Below are 19,037 nucleotides of genomic sequence, written 5' to 3'. Positions count from 1 at the left end.
TTAGTATCAGTCAGTGTTTGGTCTGGACTCTGAACAGGCTCAGTATAAAACTATAAACCTGATATGAGGCTCTGATCCTGGACTCCAGTCTGAGTAATATTTAACAGACAGCAGTGAGCGCCCCCTGCTGGTTCCCCTCAGTGTTGCTGTCAGTGATCCTGTAGGATTAACTGCAGTCCAGTTTTTATTCCAGTTCAGTGTCAGCAGCATTGATCCCATTTTAATGAGCTTCCTCCTCCTTAAAGACATTCAGCTGTATTTAATGTTCCACCTCTACAGAGGATGGAGTTTGTTCAGAGACGTGTCAATAAGCCTCTGTTCAAGATGTTTTTTCACTAGTTTTGGCCTCAGTTTGTTTCATTTTTCCCATTCTATGTCTCCTTTGTGTTGTTTTATGTCCTCATTTTTAAAAAAAAAAATCTGTTATTTTCAGTCTTTTTCTGGAGTTTTGGCCTCAGCTTGTCTCATTTTTGTAGTTTTCTGTCTTAATTTCGCTAATTTTTGCCATTTTGTGTCACAATTTGTCTTATTTTTGTACTGTTTTAATTTGTCTAAGTATGCTAGCCTGCATGTTAGCCTGTCTTTTAGCCTACATGTTAGTCTGTATGTTAGCCTGCCTGTTAGCTTCCATTTTAGCCTATACATGAGTCTGCATGTTAATACGTTAGCCTACATGTTAGCCTACATATTAGCCAACGTGTTAGCCTATACATTAGTCTGCATGTTAGCCTGTACATTAGCCTACATGTTAGCCTACATGTTAGCCTGTACGTTAGCCTACATGTTAGCCTACATGTTAGCCTGTACATTTGCCTACATGTTAGCCTACATGTTAGCCTGTACATTAGCCTACATGTTAGCCTGTACATTAGCCTACATGTTAGCCTACATGTTAGCCTGTACGTTAGCCTACATGTTAGCCTACATGTTGGCCTGTACATTAGCCTACATGTTGTGTTTTAGTTTTGGATCACAGTTTGTCCCATTTTTAGACTTTGGGCCATGATTCTGACTAATTTTTACCAGTTGATGTCTTAATTTATCTCATCTTTTACCATTCTGTAGCTACTTTGTGTGGTTTTATGTTCTAATTCTTTCAATTTCTGTCATTTTTCAGTATTTTCTCTGTAGTTTTGGGCTCAGTTTGTCTAATTTATGTCATTTTTCTGCCTTAAATTCTCTAATTTTTCCCAGTTTGTGTCACCTTTGTGTCATTTTAAGTCCTAATTTGTCTCATTATTGTAGCTTTGTTTCTTAACTTGTCGAAGTGTGGTAGTTTTGGATTGTAATTTATCTCATGTCTATAGTTTTATGGTCTGAATTTGATGAATTTTTACCATTTTCAGTCATAATTTGTCTATTTAGTGTCAATTTGTGTTATGTATGTCAGGTTTTTTGTCATTTTCAGCTTTATTTCTGTAACTTTGTGTCTCATTTTAATACTTTTGTCTGTGTTTCACAAATCGTTGTGGTTTTGTCTCAGTTTGTCTCTTGTAGAACATAGTTTTCAAACATAAAACCTGCTGTGACTGGAGGTTTGAGGCTCAGAGATTAAACTTTAAATGACTCCTTAGTTTTCCTTCATATTATCAGAACTGATTCCATCTGCTTGTCCAACATTCCAGATCCTGAATCAGTGGTTAGAAATCAGAGTGAAAGTGGGTGGACGGTCAGTTTGTGGCTGCTGGAGGAAGCAGTGTGTTGATCAGAAGCTGCAGTTTGTGACTCTGCTGCTCCTTCAGTCAGGTTTGAATTAGACTCCGTCCATTTGTTGGTCTTTAACATTAAAAAGGTTGAATGTAGAAATAATGGGTCACATGAAATGAGTGGGAATCAGCCTGTAAAATGTGCTCTTATTGTGAAAGTCTGCCTGCTGCTTCCTCATAGGTGGAGTCCTGACTGGTTCCAGGAAACAGATCACCTGTCTGAGCGTCCAGGAGTGGACTGGAAACTTTCTTCTTCTTCTTCAGCGCTTTGAATAAAGTGTAAGTTTGCTTTGTTTGCTGCTTTAACTTCAGTAATGTTGCTGTTTGTTTCTGCTCTGTCATGTTTCTACATGTTCACTTCTTATTTCAGCACAAACTGTGGATGACTGCTGTTTAAACATGGATCAATATGATTATTAGCTTATTGATTGACTGCAATCAGTCAATATTTCTCTGAGATTATTGATGGACTTGAGTCAGTTTGATGAGCTGCTGATGTTTCTTTGTTGTTTTGTCTTTCTGACTTTGGGTTTGTGGGTGAGTCTCTGCAGCTCCATGACTCCATCTGCTGGACTGATAGTAGAAGTGCAGCAGCTGATCTTCTCCAGGAGGATCTGAGTGGATGAATGATGTTTGTTTCCTGTGCAGGTGAAGGTAGAAAGTGTGTGTGAGCTGCTGTGAGTTGAGCATCATGGATGAGTGTGAGGACAGAGAGGAGGGAGTCCCTCCCTCTAAAAGCTCTCTGTGTGGGGAACAGGAGAACCAGAGCAAAGCTCAGAGGTGAGAGCACCATCTCTAACTGTCCAGGACTCTGCTGCATGTCAGAGCTCAGCATCACATCACTGCTGCATCATTATTGACAGGAATCCACCTGGACCTGGACCTGGACCTGGACCTGGACCTGCATCCAGCTGTGTGTCCTTCAAGAGTGATCAGTCTAATCATCGCTTCATTGAATTTAAAGGAGAACCAGGTCCTGAAGTAAGAGGAAAGAAGAAGTAAGCTGTGAAATCAAACTACTGACTGTTGTGTCAAATGTTCTGTTATTGTTCCAAATATGTTCCATCATTAAATCTCTCTGAAACTCTGCTTCATGATTTTTCCTTCCTGGTGATCTTCCTCTCTGTTTACCAGAATCCATCAGAGATCAGAGTCTTCTGGACCTGGACCTGCATCCAGCTGTGTGTCCTTCAAGAGTGACCGGTCTAAGGATGTTATTATTGAATTTAAAGGAGATCCAGGTCCTGCTGCAGAGAGGTAAGATGTTCAGAACAAGGTTTCAGAGCTGCGAGTTTGATAGCAGATTGGCTCCTCATCAAACAGAACAAATGTTTAGAAGAAGTGATGCTAATAACGTGAACATCATCCACAGAGACATTAAAAACAGAACCAGGTGGATCACAGCAAGAACTCTGAGTTCACTAAAATATCAAGAAATATTTTGACTGGACAAAACTCCAGTTCTGTGATCAGATAAGCCCTGTGAGCCTACATGTTAGCATGCGTGTTAGCATGCGTGTCAGCATGCGTGTTAGCCTGCGTGTTAGCCTGCGTGTTAGCCTACGTTAGCCTACGTTAGCCTGCATGTTCGCCTGCATGGTTGCCTGTCCATTAGCCTGCATGTGAGCGTTCATGTTCGCCTCTACATTAGCCTACATGTTAGCCTGTCTGTGAGCCTTCATGTTAGCCTGTATGTTAGCTTGCATGTTAGCCTGTCTGTGAGCCTGCATGTTAACCTGTATGTTAGCCTCTATATTAGCCTGTATGTTAGCTTGCATGTTAGCCTATATGTTTGCCTCTATGTTAGCCTGTATGTTAGCTTGCATGTTAGCCTACACATTAGCCTGTATGACATCCTGCATGTAAGTCTCTGTTAGCCTGGATGTTAGTCTAGATATTAGCCTGTATGTTAACCTACATGTTAGCTTGCAAGTTAGCCTATATGTTAGACTTCATGTTCGCTTGTATGTTAGCCTACATGTTAGCATACATGTTAGCCGACATATTAGCCTGTATGTTAGCTTATATGTTAGCCTATAGGGTCAATTCTTCATTGCTGATGGAGACAACTGATGCTGGACGAGGACGGAGAGGACCGAAAAATGATTCTTGTTGTCCTCTCTGAGTTTAATCAGTCACCATCCAGACCTACAGAGCAGTTTTCCAGGTTCTCTCAGAAGTTCCAACCCTGGAGGAGGAACTTTGAACTCCCAGAAACAGTCCTGAAAGAGGTTCTACAGGGACGGTTCCTGTGGTCAGAACAAAGATTGATGATGAGCCAAAATGAAGAGAAAGTTCCTGCAGTGGAAAACAGACTAATGTTGGAATCTGTAATGAACATCATGGACCTTCAGCAGGTGTTTGTCTCTGTGTGATAAAGTGAGAGTTAACTGTTGGTGTTGATCCACAGAGTGGAGCAGCAGAACTCAGAGGTTCCCAGAGCTCAGTCTGTCCAGCAGCATCACCTGGACTCCATATTCATGGTGAGTTCATGGACAACAAGTTGTTCTCCATGTGTTGTGTTCAGGCGTCTCCATGCTGCTCTTTGTAGACCAGTGGACTGTCAGTGTGTCCAACATGGATCTGATGTTTGGCTCCATGATTTGACTCTGATGGACTCATTGACACATTTCTCTGTTCCAGCTGCTGGAGGACAACATGGTGACTTTTGTGAAGAAGGAGCTGAAGAAGATGCAGAAGCTTGTGAGTCCAGATTACCCAGAATGCTCCTCAGAGAGTCAGAGGGAGGAGTTGGAGGGTGATGATGAAGATGAGAGGAGCAGCAGAGAGATGTTTGAGCAGATCACAGTGTTGTTCCTGAGGAGGATGAAGCAGGAGAAGCTGGCTGACTGTCTGCAGAGCAGTAAGAGGATTTGTGTAAAGACTGAAGCTGCTGATCAACAGAACATTTACTAAAGTCTCAGAATATCTTCACACAATCAGTCTTTAGGGGACAAACTGTCACCTTCACTTTATTGCTACTTTGGTGCTTTAATATCCAGGTTACTTCTACTTCACTCTTTCTTTCTCGTGTTTTCATTCAGAACTTGCTGCTGGAGTTTGTGGACGTGAACTTAAACGTGGTCTGAAGAAGAAGTTCCAGAGAGTGTTTGAGGGCATCGCTAAAGCAGGACAGAAGACCCTCCTGAATGAGATCTACACAGAGCTGTACATCACAGAGGGAGGGACTGCAGAGGTCAATGATGAACATGAGGTCAGACAGATTGAAGCAGCATCCAGGAAAGCAGACAGAGCAGAAAGAAGCATCAGAGCAGAAGACATCCTTAAAGGCTCACCTGGAAGAGATGGACCAATCAGAACAGTGATGACAAAGGGAGTGGCTGGCATCGGGAAAACAGTGTTAACACAGAAGGTGACTCTGGACTGGGCTGAAGACAAAAGCAACCAGGACATCCACTTCATGTTTCCATTGACTTTCAGAGAGCTGAATGTGGTGAAAGAGAGAAAGTTCAGCTTGATGGAACTTGTTCATCACTTCTTCAGTGAAACCAAAGCAGCAGGAATCTGCAGCTTTGAACACTTCCAGGTTGTGTTGATCTTTGACGGTCTGGATGAGTGTCGCCTTCCTCTGGACTTCCACAACAATGAGGTCCTGACTGATGTTAGAGAGTCCACCTCAGTGGATGTGCTGCTGACAAACCTGATCAGGGGGAAGCTGCTTCCCTCTGCTCACCTCTGGATAACCACACGACCTGCAGCAGCCAATCAGATCCCTCCTGACTGTGTGGACATGGTGACGGAGGTCAGAGGGTTCACCGACCCACAGAAGGAGGAGTACTTCAGGAAGAGATTCAGAGATAAGAAGAAGGCCAGCAGCATCATCTCCCACATGAAGAAGTCACGAAGCCTCCACATCATGTGCCACATCCCAGTGTTCTGCTGGATCACTGCTACAGTTCTGGAGGAGCTGCTGAGAAGCAGAGAGGGAGGAGATCTGCCCAGAACCCTGACTGAGATGTTCATCCACCACCTGGTGGTTCAGGCCAAAGTCAAGAAGGTCAAGTATGATGAAGGAGCTGAGACAGATCCACACTGGAGTCCAGACAGCAGGAGGATGATTGAGTCTCTGGGAAAACTGGCTTTTAATCAGCTGCAGAGAGGAAACCTGATCTTCTATGAGTCCGACCTGACAGAGTGTGGCATCGATGTGGAAGCAGCCTCAGTGTACTCAGGAGTGTTCACACAGGTCTTTAAAGAGGAGAGAGGACTGTACCAGGACAAGGTGTTCTGCTTCGTCCATCTGAGCGTTCAGGAGTTTCTGGCTGCTCTTTATGTCCATCAGACCTTCATCAAGTCTGGAATCAACCTGCTGGAAGAAGAACAACGAACAACATCCAAGAAGCTGAAAGTATCTCTTAAGAAACCTAAACTAAAACATCTCCACCAGAGAGCTGTGGACGAGGCCTTACAGAGTCCAAACGGACACCTGGACTTGTTCCTGCGCTTCCTCCTGGGTCTGTCCCTGCCGACCAATCAGAATCTCCTACGAGGCCTGCTGACACAGACAGGAAGTAGCTCACAGACCAATCAGAAAACAGTGAAGTACATCAAGGAGAAGATCAGTGAGAATGTGTCTGCAGAGAGAAGCATCAATCTGTTCCACTGTCTGAATGAACTGAAGGATGTTTCTCTAGTGGAGGAGATCCAACAGTCCCTGAGATCAGGACGTCTGTCCACAGATAAACTGTCTCCTGCTCAGTGGTCAGCTCTGGTCTTCATCTTACTGTCATCAGGAGAACATCTGGACGTGTTTGACCTGAAGAAATACTCTGCTTCAGAGGAGGTTCTTCTGAGGCTGCTGCCAGTGGTCAAAGCCTCCAAGAAAGTTGTGTAAGTAGTTGGAGACTGAAGATCCTTTTTCATTTTGCTGCTGTTTCATCAGTATAATGTGCTTTTTGTCTCTTCAGACTGAGTGGCTGTAATCTGTCAGAGAGAAGCTGTGGAGCTCTGTCCTCAGTCCTCAGCTCCCAGTCCTCCAGTGTGACAGAGCTGGACCTGACTAACAACAACCTGCAGGATTCAGGAGTGGAGAGTCTTTCTGCTGGACTGGAGAGTCCACACTGTAAACTGGAAGCTCTCAGGTCAGGACTCACACTTTGAAACTGATGTGATTTCTATCAGTGGATAAACAGCTAACCTGAGTACAATCATTTCTGCTGATGGGATTCATCAAATGAGCTTTTACTGAACTTGTGCAGGACTTTGTCAGGGTTTATTTTTGACATGATTAAATCCCACTAATCATTGCTGAGATTGTTGATTTTCTTGAGACGCATGAAATGTGCAGCAAAATGTATGTGAAAGACAAAGAAGAAAAGAGAGAGAGAAACATCCATCCAAGTGTTGTCCATCAGGTTTGTGTTGTTTTGTGTGTGCAGGCTGTCAGGCTGTCTGGTCACAGAGGAAGGCTGTGCTTCTCTGGCCTCAGCTCTGAGCTTGAAGACCTCAAATCTGAGAGAGCTGGACCTGAGCTACAACCATCCAGGAGACTCAGGAGAGAAGATGCTGAGAGCTAAAGTGGAGGATCCACACTGTAGACTGGAAACTCTGAGGTACAGACAGACAGACACTCTGAGGTACAGACAGACAGACACTCTGAGGTACAGACAGACACTCTGAGGTACAGACAGACAGACACTCTGAGGTACAGACAGACAGACACTCTCAGGTACAGACAGACAGACACTCTGAGGTACAGACAGACAGACACTCTGAGGTACAGACAGACAGACACTCTGAGGTACAGACAGACAGACACTCTGAGGTACAGACAGACAGACACTCTCACTAAACTATCAGCTGAGCTCACAAAAAAGAGTGGAAGCAGAAGAATACTGTTAGCTCAGCTATGCACCATGACCGAAAGGAAACTGTTAGCCTAGCTTAGCTCAAAGACAGGAAGCAGGGTGAACTTTTTCTTTTTTTTTAATTTCAAAAAGTCACAGGTAACATCCAACATCAACATGATATTGAAACAAACAGTGACAGAGTTAACAAAAATCACTTTGAAGGAAGAGAAGAAAGAAAAGAAAAGAAACTAAAAAAAACACAAAAAACAGCTGAGCAAATGTAAACATTTATAGCAAATTAAATATTTTACAAATGTTAACAGTTTTTATTGCTTTCTGGTTCTCAGATATTTATTTATTGACTTTAAATAATATTCAAATTCTTTATGGAAGACAAGATAATTTGTCTTTTGATGACTCAATTTTGCTTTATGAATGTTAAATTTTACTAATATTAATATGAGATTGATGATAAAGGCCTTGTCTTTTTCATATCCATCCTGTGCATAAACTCCAAAAATGATGTTTGTAGAACAAATCAATCTGCAGATTTAGTTTTTCTAAACAAAATTTTAAATTTCCTTCCACATTTTTCTGCTGTAACTACAATAATAAAACATGTGGAACTGTTTCTGGCTGTTCAGAGCAAAAAGAACATCTTACATCTATATCACGTTTGAACTTAGTCATAGAATGTTTTATGGACAGATTTTATGTAAGATTTTAACAGAAATGTCCCTAACTTTGTTCACATGAACTTGTGAGGTCAAAGCCAAACCTGAGACCAGAGATATTATTAATAAAAGAGTTCCAGTCATGGATAACATCAGGTTTTGTTGTCGTTTCTCTTTGGAACAGTGCACGTATAGCTCTGTTGCTGTTCTTTGCCGTCCCAAAGCATATTTAGCCACAATAAGTGTCACATGGATTAACAACATGTATATCTGCTGCAAGAGAGGAGGCAGTGCACAGAGTCACAACAGCAGCTGGAATGGAGCTAATGACCTTTGGAAAGTCTTCAAGTGTTGAAGGGAATGGAGACTTTTCACAGAATTCAGTGTCATTCATAAAATGGCCACTAGGGGTCAGAAGCTGTGAGACGAAGTCCATTTTGTTGTTAAAGCAGCGATTGAGAAAGATGCTTTTATTTTGATGCAGTATATCCCCATTATTCCAGAGATAATACCCATGTGGAGAGAAATTGTGCGTGTAGGCCGTTTTCCACGACAACAAAACCTGTTTGTGAAAACTGGATCATTTTAGGGGAATCTTGTTTATTTGGTAGCTACAAACCAACAGAAAAGGGAGTCCTCCAGTTTGATGAAATACACATTTAGGAATAAAGTTCTATAAAGATGCATCATTTTTAAGAAAGATTTGAACCATTTGATCTTCAGAACATTGTTTAGAATTGAAAAATCAACAAAGTGGAGGCCTCCATTTTTGTAGTTGTTCAGAATTCCAGATTTTCTGATCTAGTGTGTCCGGTTTTTCCACAGAAAATGAACAAGCATCTTATCAATAAATGTGACAGTTTTACAGTCCAGTGCCAGTGAGGAGGCGGCATACACAAGTCTGGAAATTCCCTCAGCTTTTGACAGAAGAGTTCACCTTTAAGTGAGAAGTCTCTTTGTAGCCAAAGCTTCCATTTATTCTGCACCTTTTTAATCCTTGGCTCAAAGTTGAGATGGCATCTCTCTCACTGATTTTTAGTTCCAGTAATCCCTAAATAGTTAACCTTACTCTTTACTCGTATATCATCAATTGAGGTTAAATCAGAACTTTAGAGAGCGAATAGCTCACACTTATTTAGGTTTAAGTCCAAACCTGATGCTGTAGAAAACATGTGGATTGCATTAATTGCAGGCTTTATCTGTAGGGCATTCTTTAAAAACAAGGCTGTATCATCAGCCAACTGACTTCAAAGTCTGCTTCTAGCAGCAATAGAGATGCCTTCCAACTGACAGAATTTGACAAAATGACAAAACATTTGAGCAACAACCAGGAAGAGGTAAACTGAGACAGGGCAGCCCTGTCTTAGCCCTCTTTCCAAACAAAATCTCTGAGTTGTGCCATTACTCAGTTTTACCGAGCTATTGGCGCCAGCATAGAATGTTTTCATCACACTGCAAAAGTATGGCCCAAAACCAAAGCTGTTAAGAGCAGAAAACATAAAGGAGTGTTCAACTGTATCAAAGGCTTTGTGAAAGTCTCCAACTAAAATGAAACTGTCATCCCTAATAAGGTCAGCATCGTCTATGAGGTCTAAAACTAGCCTCATGTTATTGAAAATATGCCTGTTACTCATAAACCCAGACTGATTCTCATCAATAAGAGAGTTAAGAGCATTTTTACATCTTTTAGCAAAAACAAGAGCAAGAACTTTAGAGTCATTGTTCAATAATGAAACTGGTCTCCAGTTATCAATGAAGAGAGGCTCCTTTTTTGGTTTAGGAATTAAAGTCATCCAGCCTTGTGTCATACTTGCTGGAAGAGTTCCTTTACTAATACCTTCAGAAAACTTTGAACAGAAATGGGGCCAAAAGTTCAGCAAAATCTATCTAGAATTCTGAAACAATCCATCAACTCCAGGTGACTTATTACTCTGAAGTTGCATCGTTGCATCTAATACTTGTTGTTGTGTGAGAGGGGTGTCACACATCAACCGCTCTTCCTCTGTTATAGAGTTTGTAAAATCAACACATTAAACAGTCTATCCATTGCATCTTTGTCAGACTTTGTTTTATAAAGAGAGCAAAACTCAGAAATACTGCTCTTACTTTCAGTCACAACTCCATCAATGTTCAGTTGAGACATGGCATTGTACTTAGCATGAGTTTTTTCCACTTTAAAGAAACAGGAAGTCATTTGTTCACCGTGTTCAAGCCACTTCAGTCTGGATCTACCAAAAGCAGCCTCTGCTTTAACCTTCTATATATCATCTAAAGTGTTTAGAAGTTCAATTCATTTTCATTTTTCATCATGTCAGAGATTTTCTGGTGCAATGCTAGCCAAGGACATTATATCTGTGATTACTTTCTCCTCATTTTGGCGTCTACATTTGGCTAACTCACTTCCAGATCTTCTTAAAAATCCACCCATTTCAAATTTAAGGAGTTCCCAATTTTTTCCATCATTTCCTTCCTTCAGAGCATTTAACCAATAAAAGTGAATAATTGTACTAAGTTGATGTTTGACATCGTCATGCCTCAATAAAGAGCTCTTCATCTTCCAATCAGAGAATTGCTTGGTGTCAACCATTCCTGGAAGGAGATGTAAATATCTAAGGATGGCTCTATGGTCAGTTAATGGGGGGGGGGTAGGACATTGATTGGAATATTGTCTTTAGAAAGTGATTTAGAGAGCAGCCAGTAATCCAGGCCAGACTGTCTGGAGCCATTTTTATTCCTCCAAGTATTTGGAAACTTCTCTCTCCATACATCACATCAATCATACTTGTCAATGAAAGAGTTGAAGTGAACATTTGGCTGTGAGCATTTAGCTGGAGGCCATCTATCATCACCTCATTCATGAGCACATTAAAATCACCTCCTACAATGAAGTAAGCCTCAGGGAATGTGTGAGTTAGAGCTGCAAGTTTACAGTCTAATGTATGAATAAGTTTATCCTTTTCTGATGTAGAATTATAAGCGTACAAATGAACAATAATCATTGCTTTGCCATTCCAGTCTACTATTAAACAAATCAAATGAGCTTGACTGTCACAGAGTGCATCAATTTTCCAGGAAAACTCCCCTTTAAACAAGATCCCCCAGCAGAATGTTCTGTCCATGTCATCACCACATGTCGTTTCCCACTGATTTTTACACAAGTTTACATCTTTAATAAGTGAGTGTGATTCTTGGAAAAAACCAAATCAGTTTTCAGCTGTTTAACATTAAAAATAAAGCTTTACGCTTTACATTATTCCTCAGTCCCCTAGCATTGAGTGAGACCAGTGAAAAAGACATAAAAAAGAAGAAATAAAGCAAAAAGCTTTCTAAGCTTCTAGCTATGTATATTCTGGCACACACACAAAAAGGAAAGGCAGCTCAGCGACACCTATAACCTGATGTTCTAGTTCATTAAATGAGATGTTCCAAAGGGATTTAAGGCAATGGGCTAGCATAGAGTGATATCACTGAAAAAGAGGAAAAAGAAAAGAAGAAAGTTCTGTTTTGCTGCACAATTGTAGAAAATGATTTAAAGTTGTACAGTCAGTCATGGCGCCAGTGAAGTTTGTATCAGTCTGGGAGAATGATGTCACCTCTATGAACGCTCTGGTCCTTTATCAGTGGAACAGTGTGAGAGCCATGTAACGTCCATGTGTGCTGCTGAAAGAGTCTCTGCTGCTCTGACCGTCCTCCTCCTTTCAGGGTGACGCCTGCTGGAGTCCCATGGTTGACACCAGGTCTGAGGAAGTGTAAGTGTGTTTGAATGGATTGATGGAAACAAAGCAGCACATTCAAGCATCTTCAAAGTGTCACATCTCTGAGGTCATCATCAAAGCTTTAATACTGATCACATGATCCATCAATAACTGCAGCTGTGTTGTGTTTGTTCTCTCCATCAGATTCCTGTCAACTCACAGTCGACACAAACACAGTAAACGGAAACCTCAAACTGTCTGACAACAACAGGAAGGTGACACATGTGGGGGGGATCAGAGGTATCCTGATCATCCAGACAGGTTTGACTACTGGGACCAGCTGCTGTGTGGAACTGGTCTGACTGGTCGCTGTTACTGGGAGGTGGAGTGGAGAGGAAGGGTTTATATATCAGTGAGTTACAGAGGAATCAGAAGGAAAGGAGTCAGTAATGACTGTTGGTTTGGATTTAATGATCAGTCCTGGAGTCTGTTCTGCTCTGATGATGATGGTTACTATGTCTATCACAATAACAGTCAAACATCCATCAGGTCCTCCTCAGTCTCTCACAGAGTTTCAGTTTATGTGGACGTTCCTGCTGGAACTCTGTCCTTCTACAGAGTCTCCTCTGACTCTCTGATCCACCTCCACACCTTCAACACCACATTCACTCAAACTCTCTGTCCTGGATTTGGGGTCTACAAGTCCAGGTCTGGTTCCTCCTCAGTGTCTCTGTGCTGAGTCTCGTCTCCAGAGTCTCCTCCTGGTACAGAAACAGTGTTGAACAGATGGTTGAGTCTCTCCATGACTCTGTCCCTCACAAACATGTTTTCACATTCATGGATTAAATGTGTTTCTTTGTCAAATCCTTCTCAATGATTCCTTGTAAACTTGTTCCTCTTCAAAGATGAAGTTGTGATTCTTCCAGGAGCCAAATGTGGTGTTTGCGTCTTTTTCCAGTCAAATGTTGAGAGTGAAAATCAGGATGTGGTGTTCCTCTGACGCTCACTGGAACTAAAAGCATTTGAGCTGCACAAAGTGTGAAATGAGAGAGGAAGCAGTGAATCTCCAAACTGCTGACAGACTTTCACACATTATTGTCCAGTGAAAATCAGCTTTTTGTGCAGCCACACTTGATCCTGATGTGAGTCTTTAAGTCCTGTTCTAGTGATGAAATGAGAACTTCCTTCATCTGTGTCACTCTTTCCAAAGTATTCTGTGCTCTTCTGTCATTTATGTCTTATTGATAGATCCATTTTTCATTTTTACTATAAATAAGTGCTTCAATGTTTTTTCATCAGTTTTTTTTTTTTATCAGATTCTGAATTTCTGGTTTCATCAACAAATTCTATCAGATTGTATTTTTCCATCAAAGCTCCCATAACCCTAGCTATCTGTGGATCAAAATGTTTTCAGCATCGATATGATTCCAGTAGAATTTAAACCCACCAGGACTATCCAGATTACATTGAACTCTGTAAATTCTACATTTTTAGCCTGTTTCATTCTATAAATGTTGTGTTTGGCCGTTAAAGGAGCTTTTCCTCACATTGTGCTGTATTTGAACCCTTCCATGCTCTAAATTCTTTGAACAGATCTTGTGCTGTAATCAATGTCTAACTTAGTTTTTATTTTCATTGCAGTGGTTGATTTTTCCTGAACAAGATCAATGATTTTAATACGTCTTTCTCCACTTTTATTTGCTCTGCCTGTGGCTTTTAAACTATTCTAACTTTCTTTTTTATTCAATAAATGACTAATAACACACTTTGATCTTCATGTTTTCTGCTTATTTGTTGATGAGTGGAATTTAATTTTCCATGTTGGATAATCCCAGCTTTTTCTTCTTCAGACAACGTTTATCCTTGTTATGTATTGTGGGTTACAGCACTATTCTCTGCCTGCTGTGGTTGGTGTTAAATTCAGACGGTTATTTCGTTGACACTTTAATGCTATCCAGTTATTTTTATTAATAAGTGATGGTTTCTACAATAAATGATGATGGAATCTGTAAAGACATGATCAGAGTGAGATCCAAAGTTCTTTATGATCAGAATGAACATAAAAAAACATGAGTTTGTTTTACTTTTCAGGAAGATGTCTGCAGATATATCTCATGGACTTCTAAGGTCCCTAAATCAGCTGTAGTCTTTATTTTTGTTTGGGTGTGAATAAAGTGACAACAAACATAATTAGAGCAAGCTGACAAGCTAGCGATTGTTAAACACATTTTGGTTCATTCTGCAGATTATTCTGAGTCTCACAAAATCACGTTTTAGCAGATTTGTTGAAATAAAAGAATCACGGTGCTTTTATGTTGAAACAGGAAGTGCTGCTCATCTGTACTGTCTCCAGCTTTCCGTTTCCGTGCTTCAGCATTCTGCTATATTCTTTTGGTGCCCCCATCTCCTTCATTATTCTTTCTTTTTACCTTCTCTCTCTTTAACTATCTCTCTTCATCTCTCTCATCGGTGGGTGGGGTTTTGGAGGCATATTTTCAATCGGGACAGGAAAACAGGAGATGTAAACCTGGAAGCTCCGATTGTAATCGTCTTCAAAGGAATCCAACAGTCACCAGGAACACATCTCCATCATGAAAATGGTCAAAGTCAAAATAACCACAACTGGCTAAAATCACATCAAACTGTTCTATCTGTCATTCACCCATACATCATAACATGAAAGTACATACATGGACTAACCTGCCACAAAAACCATGAAGTCGGTTTCCATCCCACTCTCCAGACTTTATTTTCACAGTTTCATTCTTTCACTATTACTGGGAAATCTAAACACGTGGAATCCCTTCTCTGATCGATTTGTGCACCCAAAGGCACAACAGCCCGTCATTTTTCAGTATTTATGAAGCCAAAAAGGACCTAGAATTACTCTCTGTGGAGTAAACAAGGTTAACAGGAAAACCCAACAAAAAGTTGCTGTCATGGAAAAGGCCCCACAGTTAAAAGGATCCGGCTTCTTCATTGGCGATCAGTTCCCTCAGGAAATTGTCAAAAGACGGAGGATTCTACAGCCTATCAAACAGGAGGAATAACACAAAGACTAGACTGGTGGTCGACAAGTTGTTCACTGATGTCCAGATGTACAGAGACCAGACTACGTATTGGTTGAATGCAGAGACGAGCGCATGAGATCAGTTTGGGCTTCAATGCACACAATGTAAACACGGCAGCGTGGAGATGACGTCATAGACGCGCCGCCGTGTCACATTTGGAGTCCTGTGTGTAAAAGTAAGCAGTATTCTTTTAAGGAAGTATTTGTTTCATTGTATTTATTTTGTCTGTTTCCTTTGGTTTCTATACGTTTTTCTTTTATGGATGATATTATAATTATCAGTATTTTATTTTTTAAGGGGTGGAATAGTTCTGGGAAAGCTGATCTAGTTTTAGGATCATTTTCTTTAGCTTTTAGTACTTTAGTGACAATAGATGGGGGGGGGGTTAGTTGCTGAAAGAAGGATGGGGGGGTGGGTTTGTTGGATTGTGGGTTGACTTTTTAGAGGTTTTGTCAGTTTGGGTTTGGATGAACAGGTTTTGTGATGGTTAGGGGTGTGTCTGATGGGATGTGTGTGTGTGTGTGTGTGTGTGTGTGTGTGTGTGTGTGTGTGTGTGTGTGTGTGTGTGTGTGTGTGTGTGGATGGAACGGCTGTATTCCGTACTCATTTTTTATTCTGTGGGTCATCACTTAAATCATTATGAAATGACAAGAGTAATGGATCGTCTAACTGTTGGAATCTCAGCATTTAATTGTAACGGTTTAGCAAATATTTCAAAAAGGAACGAAATCTTCACATGGTTGAAGGACAAAATGACATTCACAGTTTTTGTTTGCTAGAAACCCACTCTAGGTTGGAAATGAATGAAATGGAAATCTGAATGGGGGGGTATATATTTTAGTCATGGACTTAGTAACAGCAGAGGAGTTGTGATTGTGTTTAAAAACAATGTGGATGATACATTCCCTTCATAAAGATAATAAGGGTAGATGGACTGTGATGGATGTTACAATAAATGACTGACACATTATTTTAGGTCATGTATACGCCCCTAATGAGGATGAGCCTGTAGTTTTTAGTGAACTGAGGACTTGTTTAAAGTCCATTAAAGTAGATCAGATCATTGTTACTGGAGATTTTAATACAGTTTTGGATATGAAGAAGGATGGCAGTAGTTATCAGAAATGCAATAATCATCCACATGCGTTGAGGTAAATTCAGGAGATGGTGGCTTCATTAGACCTGGTAGACATCTGGAGATGGTTGCATACAGACACCACTAGATACACATGGTGTAGAGGTCAACAAGCCAGCAGAACTGCTTATTTTATTACATCTGTTTCATTAGTTCCTAAAATAAGCAACTGTTCTGTTGGTGGATCAATGAAACCGGACCACAGTTTGGTTACTTTACAATGAACAATCTCCAATATGTCAGGGGGCGGGGCTACTGGAAGTTCAATGTTTCTCTTCTTCAACATGAATCTTTCCTTGGTTCTACCAAAAAGTTCATCAGAGATTTTCTTGAATTTAATGTGAATTCATGGAATCCAAATAATATTTGGGAAGCCTTTAAATGCTCCTTTAGGGGGCATGCAATCAAGATGGACTCAATCAGACAAAACATGGATCTAAAAAAAGAAAGAGATCTAAGTGAGGAAATAAATGAGCTGCAGATAGAACTGGATAGGAAATATGATCTATAAACTGAGACTTTAAGTAAAAGAAAGCAAGATGAATTGTAGAATCTTTATTATGAGCGGTGAATGGCCTGATTGCTCGGTCACATGCTGTTTGGATGGAGAAGGGAGAAAAGTGTACAAGTCATTTATTCAGACTAAATCAGAGAAACTGTGTTAAAAAGAATATAATCCGTTTGAATAAAGAGAATGTCGTAGTAACAGATCCACAAGATGTACTGAAAGAAGAAACAAAGTCCTTCAAGTCTTTCTGTTCTAAAGATGATGAGTTGGAGCCTTTGGATAGAGTGACTGCACGGTTTTTCCCACATTACAACGGTCTAAAGCTTTCTAATTCACAACAGTTCAGCTGTGAGGGACCATAACAGAGCAGGAACTGTTGGAAGCCATCAGTTCATTCTCATCAGGAAGTCACCAGGTAGAGATGGTATTCCTGTTGAGTTTTACAAAAATAATCTGAAATTAAATTAGCTTTGCTGACATCATTTCAGTTTTCATTCCAACAAGGAAACTGTCTGATTCCCAAGAGAAGGAGTGCTATCATTACTTTTAAAACCAAATCCTGATGGAATGATAAAGATCCAATGTTTGTAAAAACCTTTGACCCTGCTCTGCTGTGATACCCGGATCCTCTCTAAATGTACTGCATTGAGAATTAAACAATAATTGGTAGCATTATAAATAATGATCAGGTTGGTTTTATTAAGGGAAGATTTATTGGTGACAACTTAAGACAGCTGCTCGATACACTTTGATGACAGACGACAGGAAAAAGGTTGATTATTTATAGGCGACTTTGAAAAGGCATTTGATAAGGTACAATGGAGATTTATTACACCATGTCTGTCATATTTGAACTTTGGTAAAGACATTATACGTTGGTTTGATGCTCTCTATAACCACCCTATCAGCCCAATTATAAATAACGGTTTTTATCAGACGCCTTTTCTTTAACACAAGGGCTGTCCTTTGTCCCCTTATTTGTTTATTATGTGTACAGAGATTCTGGCTCTAAGAATAAGAAATAATGAAGATATTTTAGGTTTGTGTCCAAATGGACAGCAGATGAAGTTGACCATGTCTGCAGATGATGCAACTTTTCCATCCAACCAAACCAAAGGTCTTTAGAAGCTCTTATTGCACATTTAAATGAGTTTTCTAAAATTTCAGGGCTAAAACCTGTTCAGTGGTGGAATGGATCAGTGGATATTTTGGGTGTTCATCTTCCAGAAAACTTCAGTGAAACTGTTGAATATAATTATGAAAAAAGATGCAAAAAGCTGACAGAATATTACAGCCTTGGAAAGGGAATTCACTGACTCTACCAGGAAAAGTCACATTAGTTAACACCTTAGTAATTCCTCACTTTGTTTATTTCATGATCATTCTCCGTCACACAAAACCAATTTTTTAAGAATCTTGAGCAAAAAATATTTAAATTTATGTGGAATAACAAGCCAGATAAATGAAAAGGCCAATACTTATACAACTCTTATGAAAATGGAGGATTAAATCTAAAAAATGTGCAAGCAATGGATCGTTCTTTAAAAGCCTCATGGTCGTTAAAATGTACAGCAACAGACAATGTCTTGTTAGCCGGAGACTGTATTCAAGTTTTTCCTTTTTCTCAAATCATTTCTTCCCTTCTATCAAATAAAAACAGATCATGTTAATATTCTGAGGATCTCTGCCCTTTTTCTGAGGACGTCCTCCAGGCATGGTTGAATTTCCAGTTCCATCCTCCAGATTCTCCTCCAGAAATCCAAACAGTTGTTGTGGATGAACTCAAGTCTAACTATTGAAGAGAAACCGTTGCTGTGGGAAGAATGCATTCAAAACGGAATCATTTCTGTCAATGAGCTTTTGGACACATCTGGAAGTTTCATTTCTTATTCTAGTTTTAATAAAAATACAACAATTTATTAGATAATTTAAGATGGAATCAGTTAGTCTCTGCTATTCCCAAGCTGTGGAATCTAAACTGTCTAAAGGAGGGAAGAATAAGCATCTGGTTTGCCTCCCACAAACCAGATGCCAAAAATGGTTATCAGGCCGAAAGATGAATAAAATAATATACACATGGAATCTACAAAACATGGGAGCTTTTCTTTTTCCTCACAGACCCTGTTTGTTTTGGGAGGACCAGTTTAATGTTCAAATTTGGTGGAAAAACGACTTTAAAAACAGTTTATAAAACTTCAACAGACTCATATTCAAGAATATTTCAATTGAAATCTTTCATAAAATAACTGCAACAAAAAGGCCTTGTATAGCTGGAAAATAGTAAAAAGCTGCTGCAGGTTGTCAGGGGAAGAAGAGGACCTGATGCTTTTGTTTTATTTCTGTCCCTGTTAGCTTCTGGATGTCTGTTCAAACTCGGTTCAAGTCTTTGGCTCTCAGTTTTGAACTTACACCTGTGAACATTATGCTTGGTATTTTTC

General features: G+C 40.2%; 1 protein-coding gene across 13 annotated transcripts in view; it reads left to right on the top strand.

Moving 5' to 3' along the window:
* Nucleotides 1–1,812: 1,812 nt before the first annotated feature.
* Nucleotides 1,813–19,037, top strand: part of LOC127531806 (NACHT, LRR and PYD domains-containing protein 3-like) — a 100,220-nt gene continuing 82,995 nt past the window's right edge. For 3 of the 13 annotated variants that reach the window (XM_051941943.1, XM_051941944.1, XM_051941945.1), the window contains exons 1-7: nt 1,992–2,486; nt 2,570–2,704; nt 2,841–2,963; nt 4,117–4,189; nt 4,350–4,569; nt 4,751–6,557; nt 6,635–6,808. In XM_051941943.1, coding sequence (XP_051797903.1) covers nt 2,398–2,486; nt 2,570–2,704; nt 2,841–2,963; nt 4,117–4,189; nt 4,350–4,569; nt 4,751–6,557; nt 6,635–6,808 — 2,621 coding nt within the window. In that variant the 5' untranslated portion in view covers nt 1,992–2,397. The other 10 variants (XM_051941954.1, XM_051941948.1, XM_051941946.1 and 7 more) reach the window with 8 other exon arrangements.

Source organism: Acanthochromis polyacanthus, chromosome 22, assembly GCF_021347895.1.
Source record: "Acanthochromis polyacanthus isolate Apoly-LR-REF ecotype Palm Island chromosome 22, KAUST_Apoly_ChrSc, whole genome shotgun sequence".
Taxonomy (NCBI): Eukaryota; Metazoa; Chordata; class Actinopteri; family Pomacentridae; genus Acanthochromis; species Acanthochromis polyacanthus.
This window is presented reverse-complemented; position numbering and strand designations above follow the sequence as displayed.